At 44.2% G+C, this 16,482-nt stretch overlaps 1 protein-coding gene across 2 annotated transcripts in view; it reads right to left on the bottom strand.

The window, feature by feature from the left end:
- CAP1 (cyclase associated actin cytoskeleton regulatory protein 1) overlaps positions 1 to 16,482 on the bottom strand; it is a 45,818-nt gene that overhangs the window by 16,159 nt on the left and 13,177 nt on the right. Inside the window, exons 2-6 of one of the 2 annotated variants that reach the window (XM_070764687.1) lie at positions 10,908 to 11,032; positions 6,028 to 6,128; positions 3,559 to 3,636; positions 1,387 to 1,530; positions 43 to 128 (exon numbers count right to left, since the gene is read on the bottom strand). In XM_070764687.1, the coding sequence (XP_070620788.1) occupies positions 43 to 128; positions 1,387 to 1,530; positions 3,559 to 3,636; positions 6,028 to 6,128; positions 10,908 to 11,019 (521 nt within the window). In that variant the 5' untranslated portion in view covers positions 11,020 to 11,032. The remainder of the gene's footprint in view (positions 1 to 42; positions 129 to 1,386; positions 1,531 to 3,558; positions 3,637 to 6,027; positions 6,129 to 10,907; positions 11,033 to 16,482) is intronic. The other variant, XM_070764688.1, reaches the window with a different exon arrangement.

The raw sequence follows: 16,482 nt of genomic DNA, 5'->3' as shown, positions 1-16,482 counted from the left end.
CTGAGAAACAGAATACTTGCAGCTTTCTGAAAGGAAACATACACATCTTTATATTCTTTAAGGACTCGATTGCTGTAAAACATGGCGGCATCCGTCATTTCCTTCACATAAGGGCCTGGCTTGGGGGCCTATGAGAAAAGAAAACAACACAGAAAATAAGCCTTTTATCCTAGCAGGAAAACCAAAGCAACGTCATTTTTAAAAACCAACCATTTTAATTTATCTAATTTACAGCCAAAGGCTAGAAAAATGGTGCAGAAGAAGTGATTTACAGGAGACTACTGGTAACCTTCCAAAGGTTCTATATAAAAGAGAGAATAACAGACCCAAAGCAATAATAGGTATGCAAAATTCAGCATCCTTAGCCAGCACAGAATTAATTCAGAATGTTCTTTCTGCGCCAGCTCAGGAAGCTCAAACTGCCCAAGGAGCTACTGATACAGTTCTACAGAGGAATCATTGAGTCTGTCATCTGCACCTCTATAACTGTCTGGTTTGGTGCTGCAACCCAACAGGACCGACACAGACTTCAGAGGATAATCAGAACTGCAGAAAAAACAATGGCTGCCAACCTGCCTTCCATTGAGGACCTGTATACTGCACGAGTCAAAAAGAGGGCGGGGAAAATATTTACTGACCCCTCACATCCTGGACACAAACTGTTTCAACTCCTACCCTCAAAACGTCGCTACAGAGCCCTGCACACCAAGACAACTAGACACAAGAACAGTTTTTTTTCCGAACGCCATCACTCTACTAAACAAATAATTCCCTCAACACTGTCAGACTTTCTACTAAATCTGCACTTCTATTCTACTAGTTTTTCTCATCATTCCTTTCACCCATTTCCTCCCATGTTGACTGTATGACTGTAACTTGTTGCTTATATCCTAAGATTTTTATTAATATTGCTTCTTCATTGCTTATTTGACCCCTATGACAATCATTAAGTGTCGTACCACATGATTCTTGACAAATGTATATTTTATTTTATGTACGCTGAGAGCATATGCACCAAGACAAATTCCTTGTGTGTCCAATCACACTTGGCCAATAAAAAATTCTATTCTATTCTATTCTATTTTAACAGCAACAAGAACCGGGTAAAATTTTGCTACCTTCCTGGAAATTTTAGTTGGAAATTCTACAAGAACAAAAACCTGGAGTTTTGGACCAGCGGAGTGATTCTATAGATCTGACTTCAGAGTCAGAACAGACAGAAATATTCTGCTTAAGATTCTGCATTGCAGATTTTTGCGAATTAAGATTCTGCATTATCTCTCTCTTCCCAGCCAGGATTCAATACTGGCAATGCCAAAATGAACGATCGTCCTTGAGGAGCTGGGAGCAATTTTGCAGGGGAAGTTTTAGTTCCCAAATCCTTACCATGGCCACCCAGCCTAGTGCAGGGATGCTTTCGCTGACTGTCGAGAGGTGGTTGAAGAACTTGCTGCCACGGTTCTTCTCCCTGAAATTCTGGACCACTTGGATCTGATCCGATATTGGCTTCAACACGACGGAGAAGTTACTCTGCAGTTGCAAAATTAGGAAAACCAGGAAGTGAATTATTTTATGCACCCGAATCCTCTTGCTGCCTAGGGCTCTCCTTCATCATAATTGAAGGCTGCCTGTTGCCACTGACGTTATTTTTCTTATGTCCCGGGATTAAGCATGGAAATAGAAAATAACCATACAGTAGTACCTCTAGATACGAGCTGCTCCACATAGAAACATAGAAGTCTGACGGCAGAAAAAGACCTCATGGTCCATCTAGTCTGCCCTTATACTATTTTCTGTATTTTATCTTAGGATGGATATATGTTTATCCCAGGCATGTTTAAATTCAGTTACTGTGGATTTATCTACCACGTCTGCTGGAAGTTTGTTCCAAGGATCTACTACTCTTTCAGTAAAATAATATTTTCTCATGTTGCTTTTGATCTTTACCCCAACTAACTTCAGATTGTGTCCCCTTGTTCTTGTGTTCACTTTCCATGCGAGTATTCCAAGGTACGAGCCAAGACCCGAGCAAAATTTCTGTTCGACACCCGAGCTCAAATTTGGGATACGAGCTGAGCTTCCACTAGGTGGCGCAAGAATTCCTTGCTTCCAGTTATCTCGGCGTGAAAAACAAAGTCTAAAGGCATTCGTTCGAGATGCGAGTTGATCGACATACGAGCTCAGGTCTGGAACGAATTAGACTCGTATGTCGAGGTACCACTGTATTGTATGTTTAATTCTGCCTTTTGGAGTGGCATAAAGTTCTCCTCCCCTCTATCTTTCACTTTCCAATTAAAGAAGGACCAGCTTGTGAGTAATACCGAACTATGGTCTATTGACCCAAAACATCATGCTAACCCTTGGTTTGTTTTAACAATAGTCGTTTGAAAAAAAAAAGAGAAGGGCCCAGTTTGTGGATTGTACTAAGACCGTCGGCCTCAAACTTTATAATCAGGGGGCCAATTCACGGTCATTCAGATTGGGGGGGGGGACTGGGTGAGTGGGTGTAGCTATGTCATGTGACTAAGTAGGAGTGCACAATCTAACAGTCCATTAAACAATGCACACAAATTAAACTTTGTGGGGCTGTGTTATTTGCATGTTGCTCTTTTTTGGCTGAATTTTCTTTTTACTAAATCATTTTTTCAGTTGTTTAGGATCTTGAGAAATCTCTCTGCCTCTCTTCTCTCTCTTTCAATCTCTCCCCCTCTTTCTTTCCCTCTCTATCTCTCTTTCTCTATTTTCTCGAGCCAAAGGAGGCGGAAAAAAAGGCCATTTTTGCCTGTTTTCTGGCCTCCTGTGGCATCTGTGCACCTTGTTTTTCAGGCCCAAACCAGGCAAAACCAGGTTGTTTTTCAGCCAAAACCCGTCTGTTTTCTTCCAATTTTCGGCCTCCTGGGGCATCTACATACCCCCTTTTCACCTCCCCTGCTTACAGAACATCTCTGCGGGCCAAAACTGTGGGCCTTACCTTTCAGTTCCAGCCCGCGGGGCTTGCGCAGCTAAGTCCTATGCTCAGCTAAAGAGTGTGCAAAGCGATGTGGGTGGGGCAGCCTTGTAGGCCCACGCGGGCTGGATTAATGACTTCAGCGGGGCTGCATGCAGCCCACGGCCCATAGTTTGAGGACCCATGTACTAAGACTTCAATCAAGCTGCAATGATTCTTTTTAGTTTCCGTTAGAGGCAGTTCTTGACTTTAACGACCACAGCTGAGTCCAAATTTCTATTGCTAGTGTTAATTGAGTTTTGCTCCATTTTATAACCTTTTTTTTTTGCTGCGGTTGTTAAAAGTGAATCATGCCATGCTGGCACAGTGGTTAGAGTGCGGTACTGCAAGCTAACTCACTGCTCATTCCAGGCGTTTGATCCTGACATGACTCAAGGTCGATTCAGCCTTCCACTCTTCTCTCCTGGTCACTAGTCCCAAGTCACCACCCACCTGGGTTTCATGCCTAAGGCAGAGTTAGGACACTAACTCTTTTCCTGCTTTTTTCTAGCCTGGTGCTTTAACTACCACAGCAAACACCACTCTAATTCTAAAGGTTTTTCTCCACTTACTGCTACGGGCTGCTGGCACTGTGATGCTGTCACCAGGAGAGTTCTCTCGGTCATCAATCCAGCATGGACCATCTCAGCCTTAAAGAGGAGGAGAAACAGACAAATCCATTAATTAGCTGCCACGATTGGTTGGCGAAATAGAATTCCAAGAATGACTGGCTGAAAGACAGGTTATATACGCTGCTCAAAAAAATAAAGGGAACTCTTAAACAACACACTAATGTATAACCAAGACCTTGAATTGAGCCCGGAGACCAATAGGGAGCCAGTGTAGCTCACGGAGGATTGGTTTAATGTGAGTGTACCTAGGTGCACCCACAACTACTTGTGTGACTGCATTCTGGACCAATTGTAGTCTCTGAATATTCTTCAGGGGTAGCCCCGTGTAGAGTGCATTGCAATAATCCAACCCTCCATCTCTTTTCTATTTCTGTTCTTTTCATGCTTTTTTCTCTGAATTTGCATTGTTGCCCAGTATTGTAAAGCACCAATATACTGTGGAGCTTTTTTGCTTGCAGATCTTTCATTACCTAATTAGGCAACATCGTTAGTGTTGCTGAGGAACGCCACAATCCTGAGCTACATCTCTTCTGCCGAAATTTAACATTTTCCCCTAAACAATGTCGTCTGGCGGGACCCAGGGGAAGAGCCTTCTCTGTGGTGGCTCCGACCCTCTGGAACCAGCTCCCCCCAGAGATCAGGATTGCCCCCACCCTCCTTGCCTTTCGTAAACTTCTTAGAACCCACCACTGCAGTCAGGCATGGGGGAATTGAAACATCTCCCCCTTGCCCATGTAGTTTTTGGGTATGATTCGACTGTGTGTTGTTTTTTATATATTGGGGTTTCTTTTTTTTGGGACTTTTAATCTAAAACTGTAACCTAGATTTTTAAATATTAGATTTGTTACTGTGTACTGTTCTTCACCATTGTTGTGAGCCGCCCCGAATCTGCGGAGAGGGGCGGTATATAAATCCAATAAATCTAATCTAATCTAATCTTGGCTCCTGCCCATATGCTAATATACTGCTCAAAAAAATAAAGGGAACACTCAAATAACACATCCTAGATCTGAATGAATGAAATATTCTCATTGAAAACATTTATATATGTTAAAGGGTTAAATAAGGTTCCTAAAGCCCGTACAGAGATGTTTTAGAAATAGGTCATTGGTGGGGTATATTTCTCTTTGCCCCACTTAGTAGTCTATTTTATAGGGTTACCCTAAAAATTTATGTAGAATTATCCCCATTCTCTTGTCAGTGCAGCTATCTAGAAAACACAACAGCCAGTAGTTTCAAGAGAAGTACGTGGTATCCCTTTGCACAAAAACAATACCCATGGAAATACAGTGGTACCTCGGTTCTCGACCACAATTCGTTCCAGAAGTGTGGTCGAGAACCGATTTGGTCGAGTACCGAATTAATTTATCCCATAGGAAATAATGGAAATGGATTTAATTGGTTCCCAGCCCCTGTTGACTCCCTGGGAACCAATTAAATCTATTTTCTTTATTTCCTATGGGATAAAAAATCTGAGGAGCTCTACAGTCTAAGCGCTCCAAGCTGCAGGAAGGGTGGGGGCGGCTGCAATCCCGGCAGCTTCGGGGGTCTCCTTTCCTCAGTGCTTCGTCTTGTTACCTGTAGGCAGCTGCACCAACTTTCTCCTTCCAGGCGGTGGCAATGGCGGCGGCTTCCCTTCGAGTAGCAACAGCGCCGGGAACGTCACGTAATGAAGGGAAGCTGCTGGAGCGGTGGCAACTACTGAGAAGGCTCCGGCGGCTTCCCTTCATCACGTGACGTTTCCGTCGCTGTTGCTCCTTGAAGGGAAGCCGCCGCTGTTGGGAAGGAGAAAGTTGGTGCAGCTGCCTACAGGTAACAAAACGAAGCAATGAGGAAAGGAGCCCCCCGAAGCTGCAGGGATTGCAGCCGCCCCCGGCGGTAACATTTCGGATAATTAACAAAATTTGCTGTGGCTGTTCGGTATCCGAATTTTTGTTTGGATACCGAAGGAAATTTTTGCTGAAAATTTTGTTCGCTATCCGAAATGTACGACAACCAAGGCATTCGAGAACCGAGGTACCACGGTATAATACAGGCCAAGTTCCTATTTTTAATTCAAACTTGTTCCTTAGTAAATTGAATTTTCTATTCTGGAGAGATCTGAAGGTGGCATGCCAAAATTACTGCAGCCTTCAGAATCTAAACATTTTTTCCCTCTTTTGCAGTCTCTGGACACCAAAGTTTTAGGACTGCCAAAGTATTGCCAACCTCCCCACCCCCGCCAAGTGTACGAATGGGGGTCTACATGGTCTCCCTTCACCATTTACTGTGTGAGCTCGATCATACCACCTCGGTTCCTGGGCAAAAAGCCCGTCAGCCTCAATTGATTGCCTGCCAGAGGTCTCAAGGGGGGATGGGTGTATTTATGTCCACTCAAAATAGGAAACAGGAAGGAAGGGTGAGTCATACGTGTTTTTGGACTTCGCTGCCAATTTCTTTGCTGATCTTGATGTACGCAGACACTGGACCTGCCAAAAGCTCATCAAACGCTTGCACAAACTCGGCGACGCCTGCAGAAGGAAAAAGAAGGAGATGAGAACTGGTAGGTGAGGCCGGCTACACATCACACATGCAGTCAGGTTTGCAGCTGCATCAGTGCCACGGACACAGTCCCCAAGAGAGGCTTCAATGTGTAAATGCAGCAGCCTCCTTCATGGCACCGGGCCAGAATATCTCCGGGACCGTCTTCTGCCCCACGGATCCCAGTGACCGGTTAGGTCATAGAAACATAGAAACATAGAAGACTGACGGCAGAAAAAGACCTCATGGTCCATCTAGTCTGCCCTTATACTATTTCCTGTATTTTATCTTAGGATGGATATATGTTTATCCCAGGCATGTTTAAATTCAGTGACTGTGGATTTATCTACCACGTCTGCTGGAAGTTTGTTCCAAGAATCTACTACTCTTTCAGTAAAATAATATTTTCTCACGTTGCTTTTGATCTTTCCCCCAACTAACTTCAGATTGTGCCCCCTTGTTCTTGGGTTCACTTTCCTATTAAAAACACTTCCCTCCTGAACCTTATTTAACTCCTTAACATATTTAAATGCTTCGATCATGTCCCCCCTTTTCCTTCTGTTCTCCAGACTATACAGATGGAGTTCATTAAGTCTTTCCTGATACGTCTTATGCTTAAGACCTTCCACCATTCTTGTAGCCCGTCTTTGGACCCGTTCAATTTTGTCAATATCTTTTTGTAGGTGAGGTCTCCAGAACTGAACACAGTATTCCAAATGGGGTCTCACCAGCGCTCTATATAAGGGGATCACAATCTCCCTCTTCCTGCTTGTTATACCTCTAGCTACGCAGCCAAGCATCCTACTTGCTTTTCCCACTGCCCTACCACAGAGTTGGCCTTCTCCGGGTCCCGTCGACTAAACAATGTCGTCTGGCAGGACCCAGGAAAAGAGCCTTATCTGTGGCGGCCCCGACCCTCTGGAATCAACTCCCCCCAGATAGCAGAGTTGCCCCCACCCTCCTTGCCTTTCGTAAGCTCCTTAAAACCCACCTGACATGGGGGAATTGAGATATTCCCTTCCCCTTAGGCTTACAAAATTTATGCATGGTATGTTTGCATGTATGATTGGTTTCTTAAATTGGGGTTTTTAAAACTACTTTTAATATTAGATTTGTTTACATTGTTTTTTACTGTTGTTAGCCGCCCTGAGTCTACGGAGAGGGGCAGAATACAAATCTAATTGATAAATAAGATAAATGATAAATAAAAGCAGCTGTCTCTTTCCCAAGTCCATGCACGTCATCCCTGCAAAACTGTAGTCGGTTTTAAGGGGCTACAAACTAGAGTTGTACGTTTTGAGAACAGGAAGAGTTGGGAAGGGGAGTGAATTTGCTTACTCGGGCTGGCCAACTGCTTTGGAGTTAATCTCCAAAAGAGAACTCCAAACTCCAACCTTAGTAAGCAAATTCACTCTTTTCAATTACTCCAGACTCTCAAAAGATAATACAGTGATACCTCGTCTTACAAACGCCTCATCATATAAACTTTTCGAGATACAAACCTGGGGTTTAAGATTTTTTTGCCTCTTCTTACAAACTATTTTCACCTTACAAACCCACCGCCACTGCTGGGATGCCCCACCTCCAGATTTCCGTTGTCAGCGAAGCACCCGTTTTTGCGCTGCTGGGATTCCCCTGAGGCTCCCCTCCATGGGAAACCCTACATCCGGACTTCTGTGTTTTTGTGATGCTGCAGGGGAATCCCAGCAGCCCAAAAACGGGCGCTTACCTGGCAACAGAAGTCCGGAGGTGGGGTTTCCCAGAGAGGGGAGCCTCAGCGAAATCGCAGCATCGCAAAAACACGGAAGTCCAGAGGTGGGGTTTCAGTGTTTTTGCGATGCTGTGATTTCACTGATGCTCCCTTAACTGGGAAACCCCACCTCCGGACTTCCGTTGCCAGCGAAGCGCTCGTTCTTGCGATGCTGGGATTCCCCCCTGCAGCATCACAAAAACACAGAAGTCCCGAGGTGGGGTTTCCCATGGAGGGGAGCCTCAGGGGAATCCCAGCAGCGCAAAAACAGGCGCTTCGGCTGGCAAAAGGGGTGAGTTTTGGGCTTGCACGCATTAATCACTTTTCCATTGATTCCTATGGGAAACATTGTTTCGTCTTACAAACTTTTCATCTTAAGAACCTCGTCCCGGAACCAATTAAGTTTGTAAGACAAGGTATCACTTTATTTTCTTTCCTGCACTTTGTGCCCTTCCAAGCAGTCCACTGCAGCAGAAGTTCCACCCATGGGGTTGGAGAACACTTTCACAGGGTACCCTATGCCAGTGTTTCCCAACCTTGGCAACTTGAAGATATTTGGACTTCAACTCCCAGAATTCCCCAGCCAGCGAATGCTGGCTGGGGAATTCTGGGAGTTGAAGTCCAGATATCTTTAAATTGCCAAGGTTGGGAAACACTGCCCTATGCATAAGCAGTCTTTTTCAGTGGGTGAATACATTTGGATTGCTGCGAACATATTGTGGGTGCTTCTCAACAAAAGACCTGCCATGAGGGCATGGCCAATGCCAAGGAACTAGTTCATTCTTCCCCCTCTGGCTGCCTCACAGGCCTCCTACTAGATCCATTTATCATAGCTTGAAACTGAATGCAGATGCTACATGCTGACATTTTACAGCATGCCGGCTTCTCTTTCTTTAATTAGGAGAAAGATAAATCAAGGAACATTCTGATATTGGCAGCATGCGGTATCACTCCGTGCTTATAAAGGAGGCAAGTGCACCCCACATTGTGGCTGTTGTGGGGAGAATAGGACGGAGATTAAATATAGACCGTATTTTTCAGAGTACAGTGGTGCCTCTACTTATGGACTTAATTCGTTCCGTGACCAGGTTCTTAAGTAGAAAAGTTTTTAAGAAGAAGCGATTTTTTCCCATAGGAATCAATGTAAAAGCAAATAAGGCGTGCGATTGGGGAAACCACAGGGAGGGTGGAGGCCCTGTTTCCTTCCAGGAGATTCCTAAAGAGGCCCCACGGAGGATTCTCTCTGCCTTTTCCAGCTCTGTTTCCTCCCAGGAGATTCCTAGAGAGGCCCCACGGAGGCTTCTCTCCACCTTTTCCAGCCCTGTTTCCTCCCAGGAGATTCCTAGAGAGCCCCCACGGAGGCTTCTCTCCACCTTTTCTAGCCCTGTTTCCTCCCAGGAGATTCCTAGAGAGGCCTCACAGAGACTTCTTCCCGCCTTTTCCGGCCCTGTTTCCTCCCAGGAGATTCCTAGAGAGGCCCTACAGAGGCATCTCCCTGCTTTTTCCGGCCCTGTTTCCTCCCAGGAGATTCCTAGAGAGGCCCCACGGAGGCTTCTTTCTGCCCTTTCCGGTTACAGTTTCGGAGGCTCGGGTTTGTAAGTGGAAAATGGTTCTTGAGAAGAGGCAAAAAATTATTGAACACCCGGTTCTTATCTGGAAAAGTTTGTAAGTAGGGGTGTTCTTAGGTAAAGGTACCACTGTGTAAGACGCACCTTTCCCCCCTTAAAAGTGGATGGAAATTTGGGTGGGTCTTATATGTAGCTTTTTTTAAGCTTCTTCCCCGTCTTGATGAGGTGCTAAGGATCTTTATCCCACCTCTTACCAACAATTGGTGAAGAAAGTCCTATTTAAGCATCTGAATGTTTTTACCTGTCACAGGTGTGACATCTATATATGTAATATAATAGTAGGTATATAAAAACAGGCACATATTTGAATGCAATGGTGTCAACATTTCAAAGCAATCGGTGAAGAAAGTCCTCTTTAAACACCTGTATGTTTTTACCTGTCACAGGTGTGACGTCTATACAATATAGGTACATAAAAACACGCAGGTATTCAAAAGCACCATTGTGTCAAAATTTCAAAACAATTGGTGAAGAACATTTGGAGATTTAGGATTTTGAACAAAGGAACATTTACATTTTTATTTATATAGATATCTGTGTACGTATGTATACTGTATCTGCCATTGAGTATAAAAGCAATAAAGGTAAGATGAAAAATGAACGGATGAATGGATAGAACAGAAGGGAGGGAAGAGGAAGGAAATACCTCCCAAAGACCAATAAGAGCACACAGATTAAGCAATGCAGGTTGGCAGGATGTGGTGGTGGGGGCCTTCTCTGTTGCTGCTCCGGCTCTATGGAATCAACTTCCCCCTGAGGTCCCTACTGCTCCCACCCTATTGGCTTTCCGTTAGGCCACAAAGACCTGGCTTTGCCGTCAGGCTTGGGGGCCATGAATTGACATCTATCATGGCCAAATTGCATGGATGGTAGTCATGTATGGTGATTGGATAGTTTAACTATGGGTTTTAATCAGGGTTTTGTAGCTTTAGACTGTATATTTGACTTCTTCTTTTTTGTATTTTTGTAATTTTTTATTGTTGTGAGCCACCCTGAGTCCTTCGGGACTGGGCGGCACAGAAGTCGAAATAAATAAATAAATAAAGGAGGGAGGGTGGGTTGGAGGGAGGGGAGGTAGATAGGAAGGAAGGAAGGAAGGAAAGAAAGAAGGAAAGAAAGAAGGAAAGAAAGAAGGAAGGAAAGAAGGAAGGAAAGAAAGAAGGAAAGAAAGAAGGAAAGAAAGAAGGAAGGAAAGAAGGAAGGAAAGAAAGAAAGAGAGAGAGAAAGAAAGAAGGAAGCAAGGAAGGAAGGAAGGAAAGAAGGAAGGAAGGAAGGATCACATCTGACCACTCCATAATGCTATTATACATTTTTGACTTAGAGCTGATGGACCAGGGTAGAGTCGGCCTCTTGGAATATGAAAGGATGCCCTCTGGGCACAGGGATCTTACCTGTTTGGGGGCTGTCCCCATGGCTACCATGCACGCCAGGACCACGAGACACCATCTCCAGCCGCCCCACAGCCTTCTCCAGTCGTTCAACCAGGCCCTGCAGCTCTGTCATCGTTCAGCACCTGCTAAAGTTGACCATGGCGTTAGGAGGAAACTTAAGGCACCTCGGACCGAATCCTATTGACTTTCAGGGCCTTTTGAGAACCACCCGAGAGCCAAACACTGAAAAGGGAAGCTTATTTACAGAACACTGACCAAAAGACAAACAAACCCTCTCCGCTGAAAACCGAGCCCGGAGCAGAAATACAATATTCCCTGCTCAGCAATTACACAGAGATAAACAATGTGGGTGAACCCAGCCAATGTTCTTACCTGTGAACTTTAGAAACATAGAAACATAGAAGACTGACGGCAGAAAAAGACCTCATGGTCCATCTAGTCTACCCTTATACTATTTCCTGTATTTTATCTTACAGTGGATATATGTTTATCCCAGGCATGTTTAAATTCAGTGACTGTGGATTGACCAACCACGTCTGCTGGAAGTTTGTTCCAAGGATCTACTACTGTTTCAGTGAAATAATATTTTCTCATGTTGCTTTTGATCTTTCCCCCAACTAACCTCAGATTGTGCCCCCTTGTTCTTGGGTTCACTTTCCTATTAAAAACACTTCCCTCCTGCACCTTATTCAACCCTTGAACATATTTAAATGTTTCGATCATGTCCCCCCTTTTCCTTCTGTTCTCCAGACTAGACAGATTGAGTTCATGAAGTCTTTCCTGATACGTTTTATGCTTAAGACCTTCCACCATTCTTGTAGCCCGTCTTTGGACCCGTTCAATTTTGTCAATATCTTTTTGTAGGTGAGGTCTCCAGAACTGAACACAGTATTCCAAATGGGGTCTCACCAGCACTTTATATAGCGGGATCCTAATCTCCCTCTTCCTGCTTGTTATACAGTAGCCCCTCACCTATCGCTGGTGTTACGTTCCAGACCTGGCCGCGATAGGTGAAATCCGCGATGGGGAATTTATCGACTGATAGTACTTATTTAAGTATTTATATTGTAATTGTTTGGTGAGTTTTCATTGTTTTAAGTGTTTATAAACCCTTCCCACACAGTATTTATTTTAGATACAGTATTTAAATACAGTATTTACAATTTTAGATATTTTTTTTTTGAAAAACCTGCCGATCGAGTTCGGCGGGCTGTTTAAATCTGCCGATCGACTTCCTCAGAAACCCGCAAACCAGCGAAGATCCGCGAATGATTTTTCTCATTAATATTTCTTGAAAACCCGCGATGAAGTGAAGCCGCAGTAGGTGAAGCGCGGTATAGCGAGGGACTACTGTACCTCTAGCTATGCAGCCAAGCATCCTACTTGCTTTTCCTACTGCCCGACCACACTGCTCACCCATTTTGGACCCCTTCAATTTTGTCAATATCTTTTTGTAGGTGAGGTCTCCAGAACTGAACACAGTACTCCAAATGTGGTCTCACCAGAGCTCTATATAAGGGGATCACAATCTCCCTCTTCCTGCTTGTTATACCTCTAGCTATGCAGCCAAGCATCCTACTTGCTTTTCCTACCGCCCGACCACACTGCTCACCCATTTTGAGACTGTCAGAAATCACTACCCCTAAATCCTTCTCTTCTGAAGTTTTTGCTAACACAGAACTGCCAATGCAATACTCAGATTGAGGATTCCTTTTCCCCAAGTGCATTATTTTACAGATATTTTGGTGTAGCCTTGCTCTTGGATAGACAATGAAAATTACACAGGTGGAAGTAACTGGAACATTTTAATCTCTTAAATCCCCTTCTCCTGGTAGAGGTATCTGTCAATCTCTCCCGTGTTTATTCTAATGTTTTAGCTTGGCTGGGGATTGTCAGTTGCTGAGTTTGTATTTAGTCACTGAAAGTTGTGGGTGTTTTGCCTTTTTTATCGCCTCCGCAACCACACAAACTAACGGGGGTCCTAAATGGCTTTCAATCAGACCTTTCATCCATGCAGAGTATCTGAACTTTGGGCAGCTCCGGAGAGTTAATTACGGGTGGGTGGAAGGCTGTACGTAGCCTTCAAGTAGCGAGCTCCACATTGGGTCATACTAGGACAAATGATTAAATGTCATTTTTAAACAGAATGCGATTAACATAAATTACTTTCTGGCAGGCTGCCGATTGGAAGGAGCACTTTTGGGCCGTGAGCTAGTTCGGCTTCCTTCTCAGATCCCTTAGTTAGAGAAACTGGACCTTTTGGGCTTGAAGGAATCCTCTGCTTTTAAGACCCTCCTTGATCTTAACAAACGCATTGGTTGCCGATCAGTTTCCGGTCACAATTCAAAGTGTTGGTTATGACCTATAAAGCCCTTCATGGCATCGGACCAGAATATCTCCAGGACCGCCTTCTGCCGCATGAATCCCAGCGACCGGTTAGGTCCCACAGAGCTGGCCTTCTCCGGGTCCCGTTGACTAAACAATGTCATCTAGCGGGGCCCATGGGAAGAGCCTTCTCTGTGGTGGCTCCAACCCTCTGGAACCAGCTCCCCCCAGAGATTAGGATTGCCCCCACCCTCCTTGCCTTTCGGAAACTCCTTAAAACCCACCTCTGCCGTCAGGCATGGGGGAATTGAAACATCTCCCCCTTGCCCATGTAGTTTTTGTGTATGATTCGATTGTGTGCTTGTTTTTTTATATATTGGGGTTTCTTTTGGATTTTTAAACTTAAAACTGTAATTTAGATTGCAAAATATTTTGTTACTATGTTTTGTTTACTATTGTTGTGAGCCGTCCCGAGTCTACGGAGAGGGGCAGCATATAAATCCAATAAATCTAATCTAATCTGTACCAGGAGAAGGGGATTTAAGAGATCTTTATGGGAAGAGCCTTCTCTGTGGCGGCCCCGACCCTCTGGAATCAACTCCCCCCAGAGATTAGGATTGCCCCCACCCTCCTTGTCTTTCGCAAACTCCTTAAAACCCACCTCTGTCGTCAGACATGGGGAAATTGATTCCCCTAGGCCGTTTCCGTTTCATGTATGGTTTGTCTGAGATGTATGACTGTTTTTTATATTAAGAGGTTTTAAATTGTTTTTAACTATTGGATTTGTACTGTTTTCTTGTTGTAAGCTGCTCCGAGTCTTCGGAGAGGGGTGGCATGCAAACCAAATAAATAAATAAACAAACAAACAAACAAATAAATGGATTCCACGTGTTATCCGCATATTTATTTATTTATTATTTAGATTTGTATGCCGCCCCTCTCCGCGGACTCGGGGCGGCTCACAACAAGGCATAAACAAATCGTAACAAATCCAAATAAATTTAAATATTTAAAAAAGTTTAAAAAGAACCCCAATATACTAACAAGCACACACACAAAATACCATACATAAATTGTACATGCCCGGGGGAGATGTTTCAGTTCCCCCATGCCTGACGGCAAAGGTGGGTTTTAAGAACTTTACGGAAGGCAGGGAGAGTAGGGGCAGTTCTAATTTCCGGGGGGAGTTGGTTCCAGAGAGTCGGGGCCGCCACAGAAAAGGCTCTTCCCCTGGGGCCCGCCAACCGACATTGTTTAGTTGACGGGACCCGGAGAAGGCCCACTCTGTGGGACCTAATCGGTCGCTGGGATTCGTGCGGCAGGAGGCGGTCTCGGAGATATTCTGGTCCAATGCATATCTGTGCATTTCATTTTATTTTAAGTCTAGAATATAGTAAAATTCAATACAGCTCAAAGAAAAAGAATAGAAAGTAAAAAGCACAAGAAAAGTGATGGATAATAATAATAATAATAATAATAATAATAATAATAATAATTTATTAGATTGGTATGCTGCCCCTCTTTGAAGAAAGAAAACAAGCTGGAAGTGACTTTCAACCATCCCCATAAATGTAAACAGATGCAATAACTCTTCACGCTCTCTAAGGTTGCAAAAACATTTACCGCTTCATCTCCCATCCAATCCCTTATCTAGAAACAAATCCATAAAACATCATCTTTTCAGTCCTGATGTCAGCAGAACCTGCCAGGAAAACACCCCCTGCTTTAACCTTGTTCAGACAACCTAACTTTATATTCTTTCCTTTGGGTTCTAATGGTTCTTAGTTGCTGCACGATTTGACTTCTCTTAGTGAAGGTTCCTTATGGAGAACAGCCTCGTTCTTTTAGCTCAGGGGTCTCCAACCGTGGCAACTTTCAGTCCTGGAGGACTTCAACTCCCAGAATTCCCCAGCCAGCTTTGGAGACCCCTGTTTTACGAGGGTCGTCCAGAAAGTAATGCACCACATTTTTTTTGTTCCACAATTATTTATTGAACACAATGAAACCTACACACAAGAAAGAATGATGTTTCTTCTACACTCCCTATTTTTCCACGTAATCTCTGTCCTGTTCTATGGCCTTCCTCCAGCGAGACACAAGGGCGTGTATGCCCTGTAGGTACTACTCCTTGTTCTAATAGCCTCACCCTCTGTGCCCAGCGACTAACCGTACTTCTGTCGACTACAGATTCTTCATAAACTGTACAGAAACATTTGTGAATGTTCCCAACAGTTTCTTTCTCCGCAGTGAGAAATTCAATGATGACACACTGCTTGTAACGTACATCACTTAAAGACGCCATTTCGAAACACTGCTGCAGCTACGCTACCTGTCTGAAGAAACACAACATTTACACACGCACTCCTGACAATTCAAATAATGTATATCTAAAGTTTCGCATTTGTACCATTACTGTAGGCTGAGAAAAAAAGTGTGGTGCACTACTTTCTGGGCGACACAGCAAAGCCATAACAGGAAGTAGAGAAATGTTGCACAAACATGAGACCCAAAGTCCAATTTCCAAATTGGGGCAACCGTTTTAGCTTCACCATCCTGCCAGGCTGGGCATGTGCCAAGATAAGCAGGTGTCCAAGATAACAAACAAAAGCAGCCGTGTTCGCTTTCCTATCCAACCTTATTTTCCAAGGAATATTAAATAAGGGAGGGTGGCGCTTCGATTTTTGAAAGCTATCTTTCCTCTTCCCATCCATCTCTCACTTTTATGGAAATGCCAAGAGGGACCATAGGCCAACTTCATTTTAACCGGTTATGCCATTTGGTTGCTGATCAGTTTCTGGTCACAATTCAAAGTGTTGGTTATGACCTATATGGCATCGGACCAGAATATCTCCGGGACCGCCGTCTGCCGCACGAATCCCAGCGACCAGTTAGGTCCCACAGAATTGGCCTTCTCTGGGTCCCGTCAACTAAACAATGTCGTCTGGCGGGACCCAGGGGAAGAGCCTTCTCTGTGGCAGCCCCGACCCTCTGGAACCAGCTCCCCCCAGAGATCAGAACTGCCTCCACCCTCCTCGCCTTTCATAAGCTCCTTAAAACCCACTTCTGCAGTCAGGCATGGGGGAATTGAGATATTCCTTTCCCCCCAGGCGTATACAATTTATGCATGGTATGTTTGATTTTTAATAAGGGTTTTTAGTTATTTTATTTATTTAGATTTGTATTTAGATATTTAGATTAGATTTGTATGCTGCCCCGAGTCTCTGCAGACTCCGCAGATTTTAAATATTAG

This window comes from Erythrolamprus reginae, chromosome 11 (genome assembly GCF_031021105.1).
Source record: "Erythrolamprus reginae isolate rEryReg1 chromosome 11, rEryReg1.hap1, whole genome shotgun sequence".
Lineage (NCBI taxonomy): Eukaryota > Metazoa > Chordata > Lepidosauria > Squamata > Dipsadidae > Erythrolamprus > Erythrolamprus reginae.
The sequence above is the reverse complement of the archived record's forward strand: the minus strand, read 5'-3'. Positions and strand labels throughout refer to the sequence as shown.